The sequence below is a fragment of the Eufriesea mexicana genome, unplaced genomic scaffold (genome assembly GCF_001483705.2).
Source record: "Eufriesea mexicana isolate 0111107269 unplaced genomic scaffold, ASM148370v2 scaffold58364, whole genome shotgun sequence".
Taxonomy (NCBI): Eukaryota; Metazoa; Arthropoda; class Insecta; order Hymenoptera; family Apidae; genus Eufriesea; species Eufriesea mexicana.
The window spans coordinates 53,764-79,848 of NW_016963458.1; the positions used below are offsets into that span (position 1 = coordinate 53,764).

Consider the following 26,085-nt stretch of genomic DNA (forward strand, 5'->3'; position numbering starts at 1 on the left):
TTTATAACGCTGTCATGAAAAAAACTTCAATTTTCATCAAAACTTTAGAGGTTATGTTCGATGTGATTAGGTAAATAACCTTTTAGGATACGAATTTTACGTTAATTCCTTCAAAATTATATGATATTATACTTAATAACTAATTATTGCCTTATTAATTAATGTAAACAACATTAGCATTTAAAATATAACTTGCGTAATTGAGGTTTTCTAGATATCATTTATTATTTTACTAAATTGATCAATAAAAGTTGATAAAATATAGTGATAAGAGTATAGTGTACATAGTTAAAATATAATATGTTAATCTCTTTAACCAGTTAATTAGAAAACATTACTAGTGTCTCATAATTAAAACAATTACGAGGAATGAAATACTTAGTATAGAGCGGAAAGTCTCATTCAAAAACAATGGATGAATTTTTTAGCGCCACCTAACTATATATCAGACAAAATGATTAATTTTATAAAAATGATATTTCGTATTTTAATAAATTTACATTAATTTTAAGTAATATATAATACCATTTTGCAGAAGAATTCAACTTGAATCATACAAAAAATTTGAATATTTATAAACAAATTTGAATTAATGTTATATATAGAAACTAGTTTGTTTACAATATTCGTATATAAAATATGAAATATAGAAAAAGAGCATAATTATACCATCAGTTGAATTTTATTAGGTCAGCGCATGTGCAACACGTGAATCTGTATAGTATCTTGTACCGTTCGCTATATGGAGTTCGGCTTTGGACTTCGGTTCGTGCAACCGAATGGTTTCGTTGTCAGTTTGACACGCACAGGCGTGTAGTTTGTTTCGGAGTTGTGAGGTGTTACAAGTTTTTCGATATTATTTCTTCTACAGTAATTTCTATTCAATTACTAAATTTATAATGCTTAATACATTTTGTTATTACAACTTATAATTTTGTGTACAACGAAATATAAAATTATTGATGTTTGCATATAGAATAACGTGGCCGTGGAAAACAAGTGAAAACTGCGAAAATAATAAAGATCATAAAATCGTTTCTTATTATATTCATTTGCCAATAATGGTAGTTGATGTTCGCGGAATGTACGAGACCGTTTTTTTCCGTACTTACTTAGTCTCCGGATTACACCTCGAAAGGGATTAATCTCGCGATTTAAACTGGAAGAGTAAATTGATTTGCTTGTGAACAGTTGCAAGATTTGACAACGAAGAATCATGGGGGATATACCGAGAGTGGAGTTCGCACTTGGAAGTGAAGTGTCACTAGAACACTTCTTCAAAAGTAGCTTCGCGCGTTCTTTCGTGACCAATTACCGTGACTCGAAATCACTGGATTACGAATTTCTCGACAACATCATCGCCGAGGAAGTAGAGACGAACGGTAGTAATAACAACAATTTCTTCTCCCTCGTGAACTTTGAAAGCAAAATAACGAACACCGTAGACAATAATATTTTTAACAAGGACAATGCAAACCTTTGGAAAACGAACGAGGTAAATACCACTTTTTATACTAATCAGATTGTTCATGAACATTTTGTTACAAAAAAACAAATTCATTTTTCTGAACATAGATAAACGTAGTTTATAATAAACATAAATTGTCGACTTTATATGTTTACACACACACACACACACACACACACACGCGCGCGCGCGCTGTAGCAATTATATATATAAATAGATATATTTTAGCATTATCTATTACAAAAATTGTTCTTTGTGTCGATTATTAATTACGAGTGCGTTGTGTCTATAATCACATAGATAATTTTAATTATAATTTAATTAAAATTATATATAAGCTAAATTATGTGAAAAACATATTTAAAAATTAATTTCTTTCTTATCTATGCGTGTGTATAATATTATATTTTTTGTTTTATAGTTTGTTCAATCCTCTGCTGACATTAATGAGTTGGAGAAGCTGAGAAAAGTAAGTTTATTTCATTGGTTGTATTTTTATAGAATATAATTTTATAAAATATTTTTATACATCTCGTTACGAAAAAAAAATCTTGAAAAAATTGTACAAAATTCTAAATAAATTTTTTACTTTTTTTTTACGTATTTACAAGGGATAGAATATTGAAAATGCTTTTCAGAAAACTTCTCTTTTCGTCTTCTTTTCCTATTACATTTTATTTGAAAAATCTATCCTTTCACGAATCCTGATTATTAGCAAAATTAGTGGTTTGTGAAATGTTTAATGAAAAATATCATATTTCGCGCGTCAGACTAACGATTACTTTCATTTTATATTTCTTACTATCAACATAATAATTAAATCGGAATTATTATTATTTAGAATTGTTTGCATATTTGTATGCTAAATTATTAATGAATATTTTAAAAAAGTATATTTATTTCTAATATATGCATTTTTACAATAATTACATAATGATATTTTCTTTGTAAACGAACCAGAATCTCGGTGGCTACGCATGCGCGGCCGATTACTTTCGTATTAACGTTGCAATTTGGCAGCACTGTAATCGGGTTTTTCTAACCTGGAGAGCAGCTTTTTGCTCGATACCGGTGTCGTTCCGTTTCGATTGTTTCTGCGAAACAATTCCAAAAGCGTGAATCGTTTTGCCGGCACGAAAATAGAGACTGCCTAACTGGAAACGATACTATGACGATACTGAAAATAAACCGACTCGCTAGCTGCCTGAATGTTTCGTGACCAACCGGTAGTCAGGTCAGTTCAGTTATTTTGACATTTTTGTTTTGCACCGTTGTTCCAATCTTCCGAGTGCCGTCGCTTTTAACCACCCGGATATTATCATCATAAGCTTATATAATCTTATAATATTTTAGATTTTATTGGAAGAAGTATTATTCGAGTACACAGAGCCGAGCCAGAAATATATACGTGCCTGCTGTTTTCGTGTCACTGTTGTTTTATGTATCAATGCTCTTCACTTTTTAATCGATGAGAATAACGAAAAATAATTAAGGTTATAAAAGTCGATCAGGGATTGTGAAAACAATGATTACTGTACTTAATGTACTTTCATTAGTTCATTAGTTTTGTTGAAAGTTTTCTTAAGAATTAGAAAATTCATATTTGTTAGGTTATAAATCTTCTCTTTGTGATTGAACGATATACCTAGTTTGACCAGTTCAATCCACAAAAATGGATGAAACTAGTTTAATAAATCCAATATCGCTAAGAACATGAGACTTCCGGTAGAGTTATAGGAATATAGCGATTAATATTAATTATGCCATTTTATCCGAACTTCGGAAAAGTATAAAACTACGATATAATTTCCGCGATTAATGAAAGTTTTAGCCCTGATAAATATCGATGAATTTCCGGTGATACATACGATATTCAACGTGTTCATTGAATTATAGTTTGTCGATAGCATATAATAATTTTCCACTACTTTTGTTCTAATTACGCACCAGTGTAATTAAAAAGTGGATGTTTTATGAAACAGGGAAAATAATGAATCATGAAACGCACTTTATCTAAGGTAAATTTCATCTTTCGTTTCATACGTTTATTATCGGTATTCGATACTTTTAATATATATATATATTATACACGTATAGTAGACCATGATTTCCATTTCCGTTTCCACATTATCTTTTCACTTCAATTTCAAAATGAAATTTGTACACGTTCTCTTAGAGACATTCAAATCGAATTACACCCTCATTCCATATTACAAGTGAAGCTTTTGCAATATCGACTGTATAACCTCTTAATCGATATATCTTGCTTCTTTCGTGGTTAGGTTCTTCTCCTAAAAGGCTCCTCAATTTTGACCAGCTGTTTTAATCAACTCAAATTTCAGTTTCCGATCATATGATGTATAGAATGTTGTTCCGGAAAGTGTAACTTAAGAATATGCAGTCAAGTTATAAGAGATTTCAAGGTCATGCCCATTCTTTCAAAACGATGCGCTCTTTTTTCATCTCCATTCTAGTATCAATTACACGGTTAAGTTTAATTAGCTACAACCTGCGTAATCTCCTACGATTTCGAGAAATTTTTATCATCGAAATTATTCAAGGCAATCGTGATAATCGTTTTAACGGGCCATTGATATACGACTATAGTTTGATTATATGTATGGCGATCTTTTAGAGTTACAATTATAGAAAGTTATAGCTGTAGAATACCATAGTTATATATAGTTCAATGGTCACGAGGAGCTAAGAGCCGCAGCTTTAGATAGACATGGCTAAATAGAAACGTGGTCACCCAGGATGTCATATTCACGGAAAGATATAGTTATCGAGGGCAATAGTTGCCGAAAATTATAGTAACGGGGAGTCGGTATTTTTACGTGACTCATAGTTATAGTCATTTAGGAACATGACTGCGCACCGTGTCTCTGACTAATTATATTTGCTGGAAGTCCTAATTTGCGAGGGTTATGGGTGTAGAGATACGGTCTTTATATTATAGTCTTTGAAAATCGCGGTTATGGACAATTATAGTTACGCAGAATATCGTATTCACGAGGAATTATAGTTACCGTGGCGTTATGATCCTATAAAATTGTACCTGATCAGCTACGCTGTACCCTATAGTCATAGATAGCTATACCTATGAAGGAACTTGGGCACAGAAAGTTCTAGGAATTCGAATCTTGCATTTCCAACTTATCATTGCGATCTCAGCTTCGAATCTTAGCTTCGAACGATTCGAAGCTCTCAGGATTATAAAATTTCGAAAATTTTGATAGCTTTTGGAGTCTTGGGACTTAATCTACTCTCTGGAAATGATGCCCAGTAAAAGAGAGAGGGACTCGAGTGTCGAAGAGATCGAAAAATGGATCGATGACTGAGGATCATGAGACAATGTATACATGTAAATACTGCAATGATTAGACCTTCTCGCATTCACGGGAATGAAGCTTTTACCAGTGTAATCGAACACGTTGAACATATAAGAAAGGCCTCTTCAATGTTTCTGAAGTCGACGATGTTAAAGCAACCAAGCAATTTGAGTATGATCAATATCAAACGCTATGTATAGAATTTAGATTGTATCAGATTAGCCAAAAAAATAATTCCATATCGTCGAATCTGGATTCGACAATTCCAACTTCTTTAATTCTCAATTTTCTATTCCAAGATCTCAAAAACTCACAGAATCATTCGAGATTTGTTCTAAATAGAATTAAACATTGGATGACACATCTCTATGCTTATAATTGATCTGCCCCAAGAATTTCCAATTATTCTAACTCTTCAGCTTTTCTTTTAAGTAACTCTCTGTGTACACTCGACTGTATATACTCGAATCTCTTCTTCTTTTATTCCCAATCTCTACCTGTACTCGACGTAACTCTAGACTCTCGAGATTCGCAAAAGTAAGGAGATTTTTGAGACTCTCCGAGAGTTTTCTGGCCTTCTAATCGGAATTAAAAGCGCCGATCGTGCGTTCATATGGCGATCGGTGATATGAACGCAGCCGGACGATAATCCCTGGAATTTTCCAGGAAAAATTTCGTCTTTTGTTCAGGCGGACACGTGTGCAGGCGCATTGGTCGTGGCAGCGTTGTTCATCGGGTAGGTTTTATTGAGCGGAAGTTCGCTCGAGCCCCTTCCGTAATTATCAGTCGAGATACCACTCGTTACCAGCTTTGTACGTTTGCCCACAGGTACGTCCACGTGAAACGTGTAAAGATTACGCGTGTATATACGTATTCAAGCAACGATGACCTGGACGCGTTGTTTCCTTTTTCTCTGACGTCATCATCCTGCTCTTTTTCGATGCCGTGACCACCAGGATGTAGACGTACACACGTACACACGTCGACCAAAATTACCCGTTCATTTCCTTTCCCGTCAAGTCTCCCTATTTTCTCTCTCCTTCTTTCTCTCTCTCTCTTCTTCCTTTTTTAACAGCCGCACAAAGGCTGCCCGATCGTTCGTCTCTCCTGTTCTCGGACGAAAAGTATCCTTGCTTTCGAAACGAACGACGCCAGGAAATGGTTCATCGTGTTCTAGAAAGTGTCTGGTAGATGTTCGAAGGTTAACCCTTCGCGATCCTACGTCGAATTGGACTTGACGTACTATCTCGTTCCGCTCCTTTCACTTTCAGTAAACCTAGTCTCTTCTTGCTGAAACTTATCTGGATAGAAGACATCCACGTAGACGAGTGGTTGCTTAGGAAAATGGTTGCGAAGGTGTAGTTGAGTCACGAGGAGTTCTCGAGAGGAAGTTATGGGTAGGACCTTATAGATTGATGAGCCAGTTCGGATAGAACGTCGAGCGTGAGTTGGACCGTAGAGAATCGATAGATGGAAGAGATCGGGGGTAATCTGTTTGGATTTGCCCTATTTTGTTGAAACGCGAGGTAGAGATTTACCCGGATTCTCTGCATCGACTTTCTTCGAGAAACGAAGATGGACGAAGAGGAACGATGACGGAATGTTTGGACGCGTTTGTAAATTTTCTGCCGGTGACTTCGAGCGCAAGGATGGACTGTGAAAGTTGCAAGGATCTCGTTGTTCGAGGTTGGAGTACTCGTAGAAAGTTCACATTTCCCAGGCAATATTCTCAACGGGTTCAAAGTGCAACGCACCTAATTTTTCTTTCCGGTCCAGATACTCTGTCGTTGTCTCTGCAGTTCTCGAACACGTGCTATCCTTCGTGAATTGGGGACGATAAATCTCGTGGACGATTTATCTTTATAAATCACTGCGACGTCCTCGTCATCCGTTGTCTCCGTGTTCTTGATTCCTACTTTTCAGTTTTACGAACGCGATATTATCAATTGTTATAACGTAACGTTATTCTTCATAGATGTACGTACTTTTAATAAGACACAGAACCTGTCGCAGTTCGTTCTCCGACGTTTAAATGGCAGCAATAATGGCATCGCTTGGGAGCCTGACCATCCTTCACTGGACTGTTAACGTAAGACCTAGCAGATTCTGTAAATTCTTAACTTTGCCAAGGATCGACGTTATGATCATCATTTATTTGATCCCTTTCACAGCTACGTTCTATCACGGAACAAGAACAAATGGCTGTCGGTCTTTGCCTCGTGTACGATCGTTGCGTTATCGCATATTTCCTCCAATCTTTTACTACAACATCGAAATCATGGAAGAAGCGATCGATATCGCACGTGTGGAGAGTAAAAAGGTGTTCAGTTCAGCGTGGAAAGGGGTTGAAACTTCCCAGAGCTACAATATCGACGCCAAAATGAAACAACGGCCTTTAACCCTTTCGTCATGGTAATATTGGCCAGGCAGCTGTTGCGAAGTATGACTGTGCAGGTCGTTGGCGTTACTCGTTCGTAAGATAGAATTGCCGTAATATACGAAAAAGAAAGAGACCGTTTTCAGAAGATGTTCATAGCCAGTGTTATTCTATGTACTATATTTAAAGTCCATCTCATTAACCTTTTCGTGACTGGAAACATCAGTTGGCTCGCGTGAGATAATCCCAATGCAGTATATAGTCATCGAACGTGCCTGAACTGTCATTAAAATATGCACAGATGCGATGTTTGAGGAACCATAGCTTAGAATTGGTCGATGGAGTCGATAGAGTCCAGTCGTTGGATCAAAACGCGAAGGACAGGATTAATAAACGTTGCACCGTGGAAATCAATTAAAGACGCTTTAGGGGTCTTTAGATACTCTTAAAATACGCAAAAAATCGTCGCAATAGCGTAGAATCATCAGCCGGCAACGACCGGAAGGGTTTGATTAATGGTTTGTTCATTAACGAGCGGTGCGGATAGAAGCGGCAGCGGGAAAGGCTACCTAGTTGTCCACGACTCTGGAATAATGATCATCCTGGAAGGACAGACTCGGGACAAATTATCGTGTACGCGACAACGATACCTAACCCGTGGCCTGCACGCTGCTTCATTAGAAAATGCGTGTGTACGGGCTATCCATTATAGACCGATACCCCGTTCCTTTCTCGTGTTGTATGAACCAAGCAGAGAGGTACGCTTTCGCTCGTCCACAATCGAGTATTCCCGCTGAGAAAATTCCCGTAATCCGCTCGGGTCGGTCTATTCTTCCTAGCTGCTAGAGCTGCTCGAGTGTCGGCTTGGTGCACGTGAAACCTTCTTTTTCCGAATCTCGAAAATTAGCAGGTGAATAAAACGTTCGGAGTCTCGTGTATCGTTACGTCCTTGCGAATTGAATTGTATTTAGGTAAGAAATTTAGTTTGATACGCGTGTCTCAAAATTAGTAGAATTTATGTACGTGCATCGTTTGATCGCATCGTGCGGATGTTCGAGTAATTGCTTCTGAGATTGTCGAAGATTTATTTGCTTCAGTTTGAATGGATCGAGTCGAGGCAGTTGTATCATTAGAAGGATTGCTTAAGTAAGAGAACTGAACTACCTAGGATATGGTATTATGGAATTATAGATGTTGGGACTTTTTGGTTGCACTCTTCGAATCTATCCTAACTGGTTCACGGATGGAATAAGTTGTTCAGTGTAGATCTTCTTCATAGACGTTGATACATGCGTGTTGGATGCATCTTCGTGGAAGAAAAATCGTAACGTTTGGCGAACATTGTAACTAGCTTATCAAATGACTCTAAACTCATGGAGTAACTTGGAGATTTAATAGTTCCAGTTCAAGTAGCTCGGCTGGTAGCAGTCGTATTATCCAAAGTATTACTTGGATGCTCGAGCACTCAAGTGGAGATTAGAAACTTCCAGGACTCTGTACCATACAATTATGGACATTGAGGTTTCCTGGTTTAAACTGTGTCTCTTTAACACTAGAGCTGCCAGAGGAGTCACGATGACTTATTCCAGGTGTTTCATTTTTCTACCTACTGAAAATTAACATCTAATTACGTATACTTATTTATTTTCGTTATACCACTTCGATTATTATTATCTATGCATATTATATTGCAAATCGGTAGTTCTAGCAAGCATTGCAGTTATCTTCGTTGAGAATTACACGATATTATCTGTTAATGTCTATCATCGTCATATCGTCATATCAATATCCATCATTTGAAGTATTTTCAGTACCACCATTATCAATACCTCGTTCAGCTTCTGACCAAGCCAAGTGTTTATCGAACAATGAAATATTTCTTCAAAAAGGACCCAGCCCACAAGCTCATTCTGACGATCCAACATGTTTGTCCCTCTATAAATTCTAAATTGAAGTTCCAAGTACTTGGAACAATACCTGAACACTCGAACAATACCACCGAACCCAGCATTAGGCCGTTATGACGTTCGATACCTGTACGTAGGTGAAACTGGTCTAAAATAAAACGGTTCCTTGTTCGCGAGCGATTTGCACCAGTCGATGAATTGTGGAGGCTTCGACCACTGTTCTTTGATCCTTTCTATGAACAGGGTGGGGATTAGGTCGTGTCGTGGAGTTGGCAAGAGGCGATTCCTCGTGCAAACGGTACAGTTACGTGCAAAAGTTTGAGGGCAGGGTTGGGTTAATTGCTAGGTAACCAAGCAACTCGATTGGTAACTTGGTCTAAAAAAGCGTAACGATGATGTTCACAAAGGATAGGGAAGAGAAGGATACGATTAAGCGGATCAGAGATTTGATTTATCGAAGGCTCTATGATCTACGCGTTAAACGCGAGGGCAATTTTGTTTCACTTTCCATTTATATAGTGTATATAAATACAGGAAACGTGTACGCGTATAAACAGAAGACGACGAGCTGAGCTGGCAAGACTTTTCGTAATACTCGCAAAGAGAAACTTCTTTTGTTTTGCAAAATTTATTGGAAAAACGCGCGAATATTTCTCGGTATTTTTTATATCAAAATGAATCGCGAAATATCGCTGTTTAACGCGAGTTCTTAACGGGAAGTTCAGCGTCAGTTCCCCAGGAATGTGAGAGTAAAAAGATGATAGTTCTCGATCGACTGTTAACTATGTAAAGGTGCTATTTAAATTTACCACGATCTCGGTCTACCGAGGAAGTAATTAAAGCCCCTAATAGATGCTGATTGTAATCCATTGTCTATCGTTTTAGCGAAAATTTAATTACCCTATCAAGCGGTATTACTTCCAAGAAGCTCCATGGTGTAGGCCTGTTTTTGGTTCAGTTTTTGGGCAAATAAAATACGAACTAATCACCTGTTAATAGAACAGCCGAGGTGAAAGAGATAAAGCGGATGATGGAAATTGGAATAGTCACTATGCGATACATCGATACGATAATTGGAACAGAGCTGGAATTTCGTAATTATTTTACTCGTTTGAAATTGACCTGGAGATAATTGGTGAACATCGAGGATAATTTCGCGAGTTATTTTGTCGAATAATTCAACGAAAACGTAGAATCGAATCTCGACTGTTGAGTAACAGACAGAGTTCTTCGTTCGCTACTTTCAACGTGCTTCTGAAACCGCCTCTCCGCCCTCGCTGGATTGCACTGAATAGAATTGTTCGGCTGACAATTGAAGTCAGCAAATTGCTCTCTAATCACTTAGCCTGCAATGCAGCCTGTAGACGATAAGGAGGAACGTGTACACACAGAGAACTCTGAAATGCGACCAGCTCGTAACGCGGAAGTCGGGTTTCAGAATTCCACTTTCGGAGTTTCGAAACACCTCGAGCTTCGATTATTTTCTTAATTATGTTCTTATCCTGTGTTATCCGTAAGAAATCTCGGTGTCCGAGTGAACACAGAAAATGCGAATTTTCAGAATTTCACTTCAAGAATTCAGAATTTCTTGACAATTCAGAGTTTTACTCATTTCCCTGATCGTTAAATATTATATCGTCAAAATCCATTTTAATTCATTGTTAATATATCATTTCTTAATTGAATCTGTCAGATGAATTTTCCTCGTTTTTAATTTCTTTGTCATTCGAGTATATACTTCTTACTGGTACATACGATGCAAAGCACACAGAGAGTCCTACGTTTGAAGGAGCTGAGGCTGAGATATCTCGTGATTCTTCAGATATTTCTGAAATTGTAACAGGTCGAAAGATCCGAGGTAGTCTGAGGCGAGATCGGATAAAAGTTATCGCGATGCACGTGATCAAACATTAGGGAAGAGGAAGATTAGATACAGAGAGCGCGTCTAGAGCGAAAGAACTGGGTAAATGAAATATTCAAGCGTACGAATATTTCATTTATTCAAATCGGGACAAGCACTTGGTTATACGATGCTTCGAATAACCTGATTGCATTTAGTCTAAGTGATTGGATTCTGAAGACTATCACGAATCTTCTATCTGTCTGAAAAATTCGAACCACTGACTTAAGAATGATTCGTGAGGGGTTCAACTCTGGAGTTCAATCTCCACTCGTTTCCAATAATTAACTTTGGTAAACATAATACCAATTATCGCGCAACAATTTGGTTAAAATTTTATCATAATTTTATTCTCAATTCCACGTCACTGGTGCATAGATCAGGCCCACAAATGGCGGCTTGAAAAATAGATTTAGAATCTTCTTCGTGTGATCGAATGGTGCATATGTTAGACCCAAAAATGGCGGCTTGAAAATAAATTTCGAATCTTCTTCGTGTGCTCGAACGTTGAATGTCAGGTGACTATAGTAATTCGCTTTGACGAAAGGGTTAAATCGACTTCTTCAGCTTGGCTAGCTTTTTCAGGCTACTTATCCACGAGGTGAACTCTGAGGTCGTTTTCTCACGCTCTTCGTCGAAGCTTGGCTCTGGATCTGCTTAGTTCCTCTCTCTTTCTCCATCTTTCTCTTTCTCTCTCTCTCTCTCTCTCTCTCTCTCTCCATTTCCATCTGTCGGTTGTAAAAAGGCGAATGGAATTTCGCGCCGCCCGTGATTCTAATTCTTCGCCCGTCTATATACCTTTCGCCATCACGCCATTATGATACCGGCTCGAAACGCGGCCCACACGTCCCTTTCACGTTGTTTATACAGGGTGACTCTTTCTAGCAGATTTTATTAAGAAACCCAGTGCAATTTTCGTAATTCGAGCTTCGGTGTGAGATGAAAATAGGATGATGGACGTTCTTTGCCGAGGAGGGTTCTTCGGGCCCTTTCTTGCATTTTTAGACATGGTTTTGGGACGTTACCCTATTTTTCAGGATAGTCACTGAAGTAGTAATCGAAGTAGTCACTGCGATTATTATATTTTTCATCTCTTGCAAGGTAGGTTCCAGAAGGCTGCGATAAAGGCGCTATCGATTTATTTATTTATCGCATAATTTCTATTATTAAATCACGGAGGTAGATGTAGGTCGGGGTTTCCCAGTTTTCAAAGATTGGAGGCTGGACACACAAATTGGCACTTTTCGTTTTCCTTGAAGCTAGAAAATGCAAGTTTATATTTGGATTTTTCACGTATAGAAGGCGAGAGAGACAAGTGGATAATCTTCATTTTACAAATGATGGATACGATACGTTCTCATTCTTCGAATGTTAAAAATGTTCTCATAACTACTTTAATCATCATCAACTATACCGATTAATTTTTACTAGATCTCCCTTATCGAATGTGTACATATTTCGGATATTTTTCAAAAATATGTGGTACCAGAAATTCAGTCCTTTCCATAGCACAACCTACGAAGAGGATCTTAAAGAAAGCCTCAGTCCATCCAAAAAATATCAAAGCCCGTAACATTCCAAGACCCGTTCCCGACTCTCGCCATCAACCCTCCTCGCAGCGAAGACTGTAATCCGCGTGTCCACTTCCGATCGATCGGCTCCGTTTCCCGTTCCTCGACCCCAACAGCTGTCGCTGCTCGATCGTGTCTCGTTAACCGTCGTGATCCAAAATTAATCTAAAAATTATGCAAGCCGTTTGAAAGAGACGGAAGCCATGCCGTTCTAATCTTCTTCTGAACGGTTTAACGCGCGTGGGTCATCGCGAGGCGACCCACGTGCTGCGAGCGGAATGTCATGCGAAATCAGCGTGACACGAAATTGTCCGTTAAATCGTGACGGGACGAGAGAAACGATCGACCGAAGGAACCGAGGGAGAAAAAATGAAGGAAAAATAAAAAATGGAGAACGCGTTGCGGGGAAGAAGAAGTCGCGTTCGCGGAATTTTCGATGGAATTCGTCGAAATGGAAAGAAACCGGTTAATCGTGGCTGTACAGAATCGTGGAATGAAATGGAAAGACAGAAAATGGCGATTCTAGCTCGGGAAGGAAGTGCGAGGGAATCGCGTGCTAGGCTTTCGAAGAAGAGGAACGCGGAATGTTAGGGATGTAGAAGACGCTCAAGGCCGAGAGCCACAGACAGAATTAGATTCCACCGTTTTTCTATCTTCTTTGTGACTTTGTTGTTTCGTTTCTGGCGAAACCTATGATCGTTCCGAAATCGGGCAAGAGGATAAGATAATATTCGTCGGATCACTTCTGAAGGCTGCTCTTTGATGTCTCCATGTCCAGCTTGGAGTTTGGAATATTTATCGATGTCTGAGATCGATGGATGCGTTGGTATCTGAAGGTGAAGTAAATTTACCAAAATTTTGGATTTTTAAAAGACTGTTCTTCTCGCAAACGTTTCATTTGCTGGTTAGGATCATTCAGGATCATCTTTGTAACGTGGTTATTGATATTTGAATAGGGAGTAAATCCAATGCAGTTCTTTTAAAAATTACTATATAGAGAAATTCTTTTTTTATAAAATATTCGGTTCTGGGACCTCTTATTGGCCCTTTATAATGCTCCAATGTTCAGACTGGTGTTTGAAGTAATTGCCGTTGTCGAGTTTGATATACTCAATCGTTATTGTCTGAGATAAATCTAGTACAGTAATAACTATAGTAACTGTAGCTTCGATTAGGGTTACTGTAATAAATCCAATACAACTCGTTTAGCTAAAAGGAAGCATCGCCTGCTCTTTTTGCTCGAATTCGAGTATACAAACTTGCTTCTGCAATAATAGCCGACTTTCCAATTCGGTACAATCGTTGTTGTTTACGATAGATCTGGTATAACTAATGGCAAGTCATCTACGAAAAAGAACTATCGAATAAAGCAGTTTCCTTTGCTGCAAGACGTTTAATCTCAGGAATCATCGCTGTCTCTTTTCTTTTCCAACATTCTTCAACATTCTTCAACGTCCCCAGCTTCTTCTGGAACAATAGCTGATCTTCGAGTCGAGTACGATCATTATTATTCCCACCTATGATAAATCAAGCGCGATTCAGTCATCTGAAAAGGAAGAAAGCAAAACCATCGAGTCCAAAAATTCCTTTTCTTATTAATCGCCTAATTTCAACAATTCTCGTTACCTTTTTCGCTTACCCGAATGATCACTTGCACTTTCTCTGCGATAACGCGCAATTCACGAGCAATCTAGGACAATTCAGTCACCTGAAAAAATAAAAGGAATTAAAAACAGCTACTACCGAACAAAGGAGTTTGTTTCCTCGATGATCGCTCGATTCGTCGAAGCATCGGAGCAGAACTATGTCAAGACCGGTATGTCGATCGCGTCTAATAGTTCCTCGGGGTGCAAAGGGTTAATGTTGCATAATAATAGGAAACGTTTGACGCAGATAGAAATGGGAATCGGTAAAGTCATCGTGGAAATTATAGAACGTGCGAACAGGGTGTTGGATGATACGGCATAACTGTAAAGTTTGAAGTCGCTCGATGTTTTCCGATCTCACGAGGATGAGATCGCTTAGCTCGTACCGAAGTCATGCAGACATACGAGTACAACTGTATGTAATATCACACTCCAAGAACGTCCACGGTCCAATGATCTTAATATTGAATATCAGATCGTAAAGTACGCCTTCGACTGGCAAGAATATCGCGTGGAATCGGGCACAAGGCAGATCCTGCAGCGAACGATAGAGAGTACACGTCCGATAGTAACTCAGGCTTGAGAATCCTGAGTAAATTACGTAAATGGGTACACTAGCGACTAAAAGTCTGAAACTCTTCCTCTACTCTCCACCAATGATCGGTTATTCATTTTTACGCCCACGATTGCCAATAAAAGTTGGAAAATGAATAAGGAAATTCTGTGGACCAATTTCTTTTACTACTTACTGTTAATTGTATTTCATTTTTATAGTTGGATGCAATTTAAACAAATTTTTGTTATTGGTGACATTGGTAGATGTATTTGGGGAATTTCTATTTCAATAATCTCAATTTCTTAAATTCATACCATACCTCTCATTTTTCCAAGTATAAATGAAGACTCTGCAGGAAAAGTAGAGATTGTTCTCCCAATAATTTTTGCTGCACATTTTGGCAATGATAATAATTGGAACTGCACACTTCCTGTCCCTGATCTACGAAATAGATAAGATTAAATAAATTCCGGCCAATGGAAACAATTAAACAATTAAATTCATCGAATCATGTTTCTTTCCTGATAGAGTCTGGACTATTAGAAACCGATCTCCAGTCTTCTAACGTACTTTACATTTCCCAAAACTCTTTGGGTATCGTTCGGATAGAAGCATCCGAATTCTGAATACATCTGATATACATATAGACTTCTCTTCAACTACCTTTGGGATCTCGTCTTCGGGTCATCGTTTAAAAGGTTGTTTGGTTTCTTCGCGAAGATTCTGGAGGGTGTGCAACGTTGTTTGGAAGGCGAATATCTATGAGGGATTCGCGTTTTATCGAACGGCGTATCGATGGAGATCCCGTAAGTCTTCATGCTGAAAGAAGGTTTTTTATGTTAGAAACTGTGGTCGATGCATCGAGGAAAGTTCGCCGACTGCAATTTCCTTCGCAGACGAACGTATTTTCCGCACCACTGAATTCCTCCTTCTCCCGTTCTACGCGCAATTCCACGTTTCACGATCCTTCCATTCGCGGTGGAAGAAAACGCTTCGTGGCCTCCTAAAGCCGCGTTTTCAGCGTACGCTGGAAAAAGGAGGGCCGTATCGAATTTCTATGGAGCGAAAAGTCTGGGACGTCTGATCGTGTACCGGCTACTCGCGTAGTTGACCAAAGGAACGTCATTGAAAGGAAGACGTTCATTCAGAGTCGGCAGAAGATTCCAGAGTATTCGTCTTTAATCTGTTCTTCGTGGAAATTAAATGGTACTTCGAGGAACTTTCGCGGGAAAGGGGTTATAAATAAAGTTTCGGGGTCGGAGGTGATTTGTGGAAGTTAACAGAACTTTCATGTCTGCGAGTCTTCTAGATTCCGAGTATACGAATTTTTCCTGTGCTTTCGATTCTCGGAGTTATGAACTTACGGATCTCTAAACCTTCGAATTTTTGAACCTCTGAATGTTCGTATTTTAAAATTCTTTAATCTAATTTTTGAACGTTCGAATTCTCCAAATTCCAAATTTTTTGATCCTCGCATTTTCTGACTTCCAAATCTGCAAACTTTTGAAACGTTTGGTATTTTGAACAGTAGGCTGTAACAGCGCTACAACGCCACGTTATTTTTAGCTGCGTGAATTTTTATATTTAGCTAATATAATTTCGATTGCACAAGACACGAGCGTGAAGCAATCAGTTAATTAATCAAATACATTTCATCGTCTGAGAATTCGTTGAATTTGCTTCAAATTATAGCCCCAAACATGAATGCGTTTTAATTACGAGCCGTGTGAATATTCCTCGATATTCACTTTTCGATACGATTTTAGTCAGCTTTCTTTAAACAAGAATTCTCCTTAAGCTGTTCCGATCGGTTTCTTCGCCGCTAATTAACTGATTAGCGGGAACAAACGAGTTACACCTTAATTACCCGCAGCTGGCGCTATTCTATTTACGCGTGAGCCAGATAAGATACCGCAGTGTCACTGAAAATCATTCTCACGGTTTACATCCGGTCTTCTTGGCAATCGTTTCTTTAATAACGTCTGTCGCTCGATTTTCGCGCTATTAAACACGTTTCCGTCCTTTTTTCCCGTATTCACGGTTTTATCTTTCTTTTACTCTTGTATTATTATATTCCTGCGATAACTTTCTCCTATTTTAACCTGTTCGAGAATACTTGCATGCATGTTACTTCAAGTAGCTACTCCACGGTATATAAAATCCACATGTAAGTAATATTGTTGATAGATTTTGTCATTCATTTTGCCAAAGTAATTAGTAACAAATAATTTTTCGTGGAAAAATAAGATATAATCCTTGTCCTTCGACCTTGATTAATTCGTATCAGAAAAAATTCAGAATTTCTATTGGTCCTATGTATTGTATTATCTTACAAATTTTAAATACCTATTCTTAAAGGTTTGAATGATTTATGAGATTTATTTGATTTTACTTTTATTTCTTCTTTATCTACGTTGGTCAAATTGATCTTATTAATCCTTCCACTACATTGAAATGTAATCCATTGCTAAATAACACTGTATGCCATAAATGCACTTTAAACGCGTGGACAATATACGACGTTTTGAGTAAACCATTGAACGTCAATATTTACCACGTTTAATAGAAAGCAATCACAATCGTTGATTGTAATACCACCATATTGATATTCATTCGTTTACTTACACTCAGTCATTGTAACTTTATCGACTCAATGTTCAATAATAATATTTATTTATTATTTTCGATGCAGTGTCCTCATTTACCAAAAATATTTATTTTTATGTGATGTGAAGGACTAGTCAGTGTTAATATAGAATCGAAGGAATCAAATTTCTCATTTTTAAAAATCCAAGAATAACTGTAAGACGAGTTTTCCATCCTTCATACAAAAAATATCTTGCTCTCCCGCATTCTATATTTTTTGAACGGAATATATGAGAGTCGAAAGAGGATCGCATAAGAAGCGGAGCAGAGCGCTGTTTTGGCCGCTAAAAAAAGAAAGTTCCACTGGAAAGTGTTATCACTGCGTTGAGAGTGTTGGATTCATCGATGGTGGTTAGAGAGGCCGGCGATTTTCTGATTCATCGTCCACGTGATTCGTATTCAGCGTCCGCGTTGTCGCTACATCTTATTGTCCACGGAAATGACATTTTACGCGAGTATCATTCCGATGTGCAAATTCGACGATCCGATGCACGATGAATACGGGCTCGTCCCGTATGCATAACGCGTAATTACACGCTTTAATTCGAACATCGTCCCGATACATTGGTCCTCCATCGGGAACCGAAGAATTAATCGAACAGGATACCGAATATATATTACTTCTAATTTAGAGTTTATTTATATATAGGATGCTCCACTTAAACTGGTCAAGGTAGATCTGAAATGACCAATGAAATTTTAGTTAAAATATTTTTATGCTAATTTTAGATATATAGAATTTAAACAAGTACCATTTCGTAGAGAATTAGCGAGGTTCTTTTCAGAAGAGACGAAGAAAAACTAAAAAGAAACGTGAAAGATTTTTTTTCTATTAAAATTTCATACTTCAAATATATTATAAATTAAAAAAAAAAATTGCAACATGAAGTAAGCGATAAAATCATTTCTCTTAAATTTTTGACTTAAGCTACATTCATAATTACCGCCATTTATACGAACCATTCAAATTCAGGGTTGAATCTTTCCAAACTTTCGCGCCGAAGCACTCGATCAACACCTAACCTCCTCTATTTAAACCATATTCCTGCTCTCCGTTTTATCACGGTAATAATCGATTTGACAAACGAGCGTCTTACATATTTATCGTAATTATAGTCCCAGGTTGCACCAGATTATTATCAGTGACATCTACAAATACATATCATTACCGTCTTCGCCATAATATAATTCTGCATAAGATCAAGTACGATGATTCCATTAATAAAAAGTAACCCTCGTCGAATGACCATAAACACGGTAACACATATTCCTAGCATAGATGCCTCCTAATTAACCATCTCTCGTTGAAATACGAATTTTTCCCGTGGAACGTTAATCGTGATTAATTATCGTCGTTCTCAACGCTTCTCGTATACTTTATCGCAAAAAATCACCAATCCGAAGGAACGCGAGCGAGATTACCGTGTGTTATTTGTTTTAATAATTAGCCGACGATTAAACGCGAGTAGGTGCGCGCGCAGCCGGTCGTTGTTTGCCGCCATCTGTCGGCAGGAAAAAAAGGAGTCGCGGCGAAGGCTGCGCGCCGTTCGAGTATGCAGCGGTAACCGCCGCAGCGGAAATGGAAAGAGAGCATGGCGAGGGACGGGAAAAAGAGAGAGGAGAAAAAAATAATTCGAGTATTCCAACAAGAAGAGCGGAGCGGATCTTCCTAGCGAAACATCGTCTGCACGTTAGCCCCGGCCGGACCTCTCTGTTCGTTTGACTGGAATGCACCAAAAATAAATTCGGCGGCGGAGCGCCATTTTGGAATCACCCCTTAATGCATTTGTCTCCCTCCTCCTTCTCCTTCTTCTTCTTGCACGCCTTCATTCTGTCACATATTTTCTAGATCGTATCGCGTTTCTGATTCCTCTGTGATCGCGTTTGTACGAGCGGTGTGTCGTGTTTCGCTTGTTCCGCGTTTAAACAGCACGCCGTAACTTTTGGCGGGGATTTCGATTTGAATTGGAACAGATGGAATATTTAATTGGTGAAAAACTATAAATCGTGCCGGATTTTTTAATTTTTTTTTCTTCTTTCTCATATTCTCTCAGCTTTGTTCGTCTAACGGAAGTTTCTGTTCCGTCTGACTATGTACCGTGGCGTTATCGATGGTACGCGGTGGTTCACGTGTAAAATATGTTAAAAAGTATAATACAATTTTCTTTAATCTTTTCTTTCTTCGTTTTAGATATAACGTAGACTGGATATAATAATAAATAATCTTTCTCTTTCTTCGCGAAAGAGAATTTTTCTCCTTGGATTTTCTTGCCCGATGCTTTTTACTTCATGGTGGATTATGAAAAGAAATATCGCGTAAAAGGAATTATGGGATGAGAGGCAAGAAGAAGCATTGCGTATCCTTGCATGTAAAAATGGAGGAAGAACGTGTTGCAATGTTGCTTTCGTTCTACTTTGGTTCTAAAACACTGGATAATTACGAATATATAGTTACATCTACTGATGACTTAATTTCCAGTAATCGACGTTTCTATTATTCTATTTACAACGAAACCAAACAACACAACTGCGAATAATTCTATTGACATTTAAATTTATCTTTGATAATAATTGCTGGCAATTCTATCTACGTTTAAAGTAAACTTTGACAATGACTATGAGTAATACTATCTACGTTCAAAATCAACTTTGACAATGACTGTGAGTAATTCTATCTACATACAAACTAAACTGTGACTATAATGAAGAGACTGGTCATTCATATTCTACTATAGTAACATACTATGCAATCGGTATAGAATACTATAATAGCGATATTATTCTATACATGTATATATAGTAGACATTCACGATATTGTAAAATACCATGAGATTTCTCAGTTTAAGACAGTGCCATTTAATCCTCTGCCTGGAACTCCATAGCTCTATTCAATTGATTTTATACGTACCCAACTCCAAAGTAAAATAACCTTTATGATATAGATATTTTTACAATTTCTTTATTCTAGGATCAGATTAGAGCTGGTGAATTGTTAAGTACATGGTAAAATCGTGGTCATTAGCAGGGTCGAATAGCAGTGGTAAACGCGGCAGGTACGTAGGAATAACCTGGAAGGCCCTTTGTCTCTGATGCACCTTTGTCTATGATGGTCGTAAATGGAAAAATTTACACGTGAAAACGAATGAACGCATTCAAGGCTGATTAGAAGGATGATAATTTCGTACTAAGACCGTGATCAATAGCGCGTAAGTTCTTGTAATTATGCGAAGGACAGACAATTCTTTGTCCCGATTCTACAGTTACTTTCGGAGTTAATAGCCTTATTCCAAAGGTGTAACCATTCGTAACCGTGTCGAATAAAAGTTTGTCCGGATGCATGTTGATTTTTCGCTATTATAGAATTTTCAATGGTGGCTGTTTATACAGTATAATGAGTCCTTTTTTCCATTCAGGAAAAAATACATCTTAATATCGAGCCGGCCTCTAGTGGACGTTGAAATTTTTATAGATGATCCAACGAGCGACCTTTCTCTGCAATTTTTTATTTAAATAATTTCCGATGAATACATCGTTTCGTTTTATAGTCATCGAGTCATGGAACAGGCTATCGATAAAAATCGTACGGTACTCGTGTTTGATTTGTGTCCCAGAATTTTATCTCGTGTTATATTTCTCTCGTGTATTTTTTAGCCATATTTCATCTCTACGCTGTACCATGCACACGTGAATGTCACCTGTACCTTTTACAGCGATTCCATTATTCGCGTTCAATACCGTTTCGACGAAAAAAACCTTCATAGTCACTTTTCACTACGTCTGTTTCTTCTTTTTTCGACCAACGTGTATTTTTAGTGGTAATGCCATGTTTTCACTGGGAGAATCATGCGCGTATTAATCGCAATTTTTCACGTAATGTATGTTTTCAGTGACGATATAAAATCCTCGTACGAAGAACAAGTAGTCATTAATAAATGAACGATCAGTAGCCTATGGAGAAAGTAGGAAAAATTTAGCTTGGAATATATTGAGACTGTTTTTATGCAATTCGCTGTTTTATAAACTTCAACTATAGAAAATAAAAATGTTATTCAATACAGCGACTGTAGTCGATGTTAGGAACAAAGAGATTCACACTAGAGTTATCAAACCAAGACAGAAGAATTGATATCAGGCCTGCTATTGCAGTTAACAAAGACGTAATTCTTTTTGGCAAAATTAATATTGATTATTATAGCATGAAATAGAAACTTCGTTTTATATAACGTTGTATTATCTTTTCAAATACTTATATAATATATATAATGTATAATATGTATAATATACAGTATATAATACACAATATAATTACACAGTATACGATATAACATACATGACTGACAACGTATGTTACATTTAAATAGAAATTACAACTCAGTAGTATCGTTGACGACAGAATTTGTTCAAGTTCGTGAATTCTTCCAACAGATTCTCTAAAACAGTTTTAGCATATATTCTATATCCGTTTGAATTTTGAGGAATCAGCCCCTTCCCGGTTGCACCACCGGTTACGTGACACCCTGTATAATATCGTGTGCGAGTGGCGACGACTATTAGGTACAAAGAGCCAGCCAGTGTGTACAAGTAGAAACGAAGAAATACTGAATAATTCAGGCAGTGACCGTAGCGAGTGACGTCATGATAGTATTCAGCCGGTGGACGGTTCAAGCTGAGCGACCATGTGGAACCCCATCCGCTTAGGCCCCCGCTGAAAAATTTCAGCTTTCCGTACAAATTCCCTTATGTGGCACGACACTCGGAGAAACCCTTGGTGGTGATCGTTAAAGAAACCATAGACAAAACACATCGTCCTATCCCTCCCTCGTCCTACAGTTTCACCTACGTGTAAAAACGGTACCGATCTTCTTGCGATCGTTCCTCCAATATGGTATCGGTGAAACCAACTAAGACTCTGTACTCCTCCACCGTGAACGCTGACTTTTTTTCTTCTTTTTCTTTTTGGTAATTTATCACGTGCAGCATGTAATTTGTAAGTATTCGGTACTCGTTTCGTGTGGTCGTCGATGATTCGTTATAGTAATCGCAGTTGGATGTTTCATTAGGCGAATGGAAATATTCTCTGGAAGCGTAAAGAAAAATTGTTAATATTATCGATATCACATACTAAGTGGTATTAACGTTTGAAATGAACTATTCTAAACTTTTCTTGAAGTTTGAGGAAGTATTTGTATATCTATTTCTGATAAAATTCGTGTCATCTTTTATCGAGATACGTAATAAAATAAACAGGCGATTATACATACCGATTTATTTTCATCGTAGAATTTTAATTGTATTTAGATACACGATACAGATCGTTAATACTGGTGTCAACATTGAAAATGAGGTGCACTTGCTGCTATTTTATAACTGAATGTAATCGTTTCATCTGGGTTTCAAACAGTTTACACAGTTCCATGGTACACTTGGTTCGGTATTAATCGAATAGGTTTTCTGTAATGCAAATATGAATACATGAAATATGCGGAATATGTCGTTCGGAGATGATCAGAAAGGAGAAACACCGAATCCGCTGGTATCGAGAGTATTCAGAGAATTTAAGAGAACGGATGTTCAAGGTTTCCGAAATATCGAGTACTTTACTCGTATCGGTATGGCAGATCTCTGGTGATTTTAATAACAGCGATAGCTGAACGCGTGGCGACCGATTCGAATGATGAACGCATGATTCTTTCAACATCTCGCGCGTCCTGGCTTCGTTATCAAGCATGGCCCATCGCCGGATATCTCGCAACCCGTACCGTATTTTTCCCGCCATTGTATGGAAATGTCAGAAACCTCGTGTTTCTTCGAACTTCTTTTATGCCGGTCTCCGCGACTCGGCCACCGAAAAGAAAGAAATATGCAAATGCAGCCGACCAGTTCGAATGGCGGCGCATCATCGATGTTCGAAGCTTTTGAAGTAGTCTGAAGTAACTGCTCGCCAGTGTCTAATTGTTTGTTCAATAGCGACTTCGTGATTGGAATGGTCGAACTTGAACAAAAATTGCGCCATCTCTCTTTCTGCACTTCCTATTCGGACTTCATTAGAATGCTGTCAGGGTAGCATAATGTAGCGTTCTAAAGATGAGAGTTTGAAGGGTCAGTATTTGGATATTTGATTATTCCTATCTGGGTAAGAGGAAGAAATTTCTAGGGCATTTCTTGGTAAGCTAATTGGGTCTTTTTAAATTATACGAATTTAGTAAATAGTAATTTGGATCATCGATTTAACAGAAATTTTGAGATAATGCTGGTAAATTTAGTAGAAATTGTGGAATATTGTTTTAGAAAGTAAGTAAAGAGCCTGGGATATTGACTATACGAGTGGCAAACAATTTTTGAATGTAAATTGTAGATTGAACAGAAATCTAGAAATACTATTACTTTTTCTATGTTTAAAACTTATTAGAGCAGAGTGTTATTTTAAATAAAATATACCGCTATTGGAAAAGCAATGTCCGTACAATAAACAGGTGTACGCTCTGCTAACGTTGATTCGTGTTCACTCCACCGTGTGAAAATCTCCTACGCAAGGTGAAACCTTGTATTAACGCGTGTATACATATACACCGCAGCACAGCGCTTCTTTCCTCTTTTGAAACGATTATTACGTTCAGGAAAGTCGTTGGAGAGCTGGACACTTTCCTCGTTAAATATAAGCGTAACAAAAATTAGAAATTGAATTTAAAAATAAAAAAAGAAAGAAAGAAGGGAAAGCAAAAATACGTGTAATTATCACTGAGAACTGAACAGTTTCATAATTTCTGTTTCAGCAATGCCAGTCGTTGATCGAAGAAAATCGAAGACTACAGAACGCCTTAACGACCAATCAAATACCTTATGTACAAGTTATAGACAGCGTTTTCCTCCAGACGCAGGTTGAAACATTGCAATGGCAACTAAAACAGGTTTGTATTTAACCATGAATAACGATCGTTTAACATACTTGATTTACAAGAGGAAATTGTTGATGTCCTCGACCAGATTACCTTATCCCCATTCCTTGAATGCTTCACGTTTGGCCCCAAAAAATATCCAAGTGCTATATTTAGCATTTTGGTTTGTATACCACTGTATTCGAATACGGTAGTCAAAGGTATTATACATTAATGTCCACAAAACTTAACAATAATAAAGTATACACTGTGGTAATTAGAAATTATTTTAGATTAAATCAAAATAAAGATATAAAATGATGAATTAAATGAATATTTATCATGGTAAAAATTGCAGATAGAAGCAAACCGACAAATGTACCGTTCACTGATGGAGCAGGTGGTACGTTTCCTGGACCGAGCCCGCAAGAGCTTGGATATTCTTCACGAGAAGAGTAATCTTAAGGACAAGAATTCAATGGGGCGAGTTCCACGTAGCCGTAGCGTTCACACTGTTCATGCGGATTCTTCGCCGAATCGTGCTCTTTCAGCATCCTCGTCTTCGAGTTCTTCTCGCTTTGCGAGGGCGAAATCGGTCACACAGATCTCACCATGTACCACGAGTTATCGCGAATTCACCTGGTCGATGCTTCGTAGAAACGATCCAGCACACTGTACTCCTCCGCGTAATAAATCTCAGGAGCTCAATAAAACTCACGACGGTGTTGTTTATAGAAGGCCCAAACAGTCAGAGCTGGATCCGAACGACATACCGCCTGAGAAATTATCACAAGAAGCATTTAGGTATGTAACTGTAAATTCGAGGTATCGATATAATAACTTACATTACTTGGAATTATATAAGAATGATTGATAGTTTAAGATTGTAACGTATTCTAAATTAATTGTTCCAGGTTAATGAGAACTGTTCAGTCGTTGCTCGCAATGAGAGAGCCTGATCTGGTCAGAGTCTCGTCGATAGAGAATAATGATTCGTCTCCTTCGCCCATAGATCATCATCGTCATAATAACCACGCCAACGGAATAGCACTCAATCTGCAGAATAATAGCTTTGTAAATTCTACGAGCATACAAGAAACTGTTGGGTTCTGTCGCTCCAGCTGCGATCGTGGAAACGAGTCGAGTAGTACCGATAACGATAGTAGAACTTGTTTCTTAAAATCGCCATCGAACGTCGTGGAAGTCGATCGAAATTTGCAGAACCTTCTTCCCGGTGTAAGAAGATCCCTCGACGCCACATCGCTCAACTCAGGAAGCAGCAAAACCACCGAAGAGGAAGATACACTTTCAAATAATAATTGCTTTAATGTTTCCATGCCAGATCATGATGGCATTTTCACATGTACACCAACATCTACGCCAAATAAACGTGTTAGGAAAGTAGAAAAAAAGGAGAAGGAGAAATCTTCGAAATCAAAACCAGCTGCTAGTGTAAGCAGTGTTGAGGATGAGAGTGGATTTTCTTCTATGAGTTCTTTTCAAGAAATTGGTTTACCTAATGGTCTGCCAATCTCGCCCATAAGAGGTTGCCACACGGAGGTGGGTTTGCCCGAGGTACCTTTGGAAAAAGCCAGACATCGTAGATGGTCTTCTACTCCAGCTGAAATTCAAGCTCTTTTTAATAAACAGCGTAACAGCTTCGCCACCTCCCAAACTACTACCGAGTCTTTGAGCGTCTGGGTTTGAATGATTTTACGAGCGATATACATAAACTACTTTCTAAATGAGATAGCTCTGGTGAATGTACTTGATACATTCAAATATGAACAGATGACCGAACATTGA

General features: G+C 38.0%; 1 protein-coding gene across 2 annotated transcripts; it reads left to right on the plus strand.

Annotated features, from left to right (window-relative positions):
* Positions 1-8: 8 nt before the first annotated feature.
* LOC108554683 (uncharacterized) lies at positions 9-26,085 on the plus strand. Of its 2 annotated transcripts, XM_017910023.1 has the most exons (6): positions 9-70; positions 1,192-1,495; positions 1,890-1,937; positions 24,178-24,312; positions 24,638-25,083; positions 25,194-26,085. In XM_017910023.1, the coding sequence occupies exons 2-6, from the start codon at positions 1,217-1,219 to the stop codon at positions 25,984-25,986; spliced, it is 1,701 nt and encodes a 566-aa protein (XP_017765512.1). In that variant the 5' UTR covers positions 9-70; positions 1,192-1,216; the 3' UTR covers positions 25,987-26,085. The 2 variants fall into 2 exon arrangements, with proteins under 2 accessions (XP_017765512.1, XP_017765511.1); XM_017910022.1 differs by lacking the exon at positions 9-70 and having other exon boundaries at positions 899-1,495.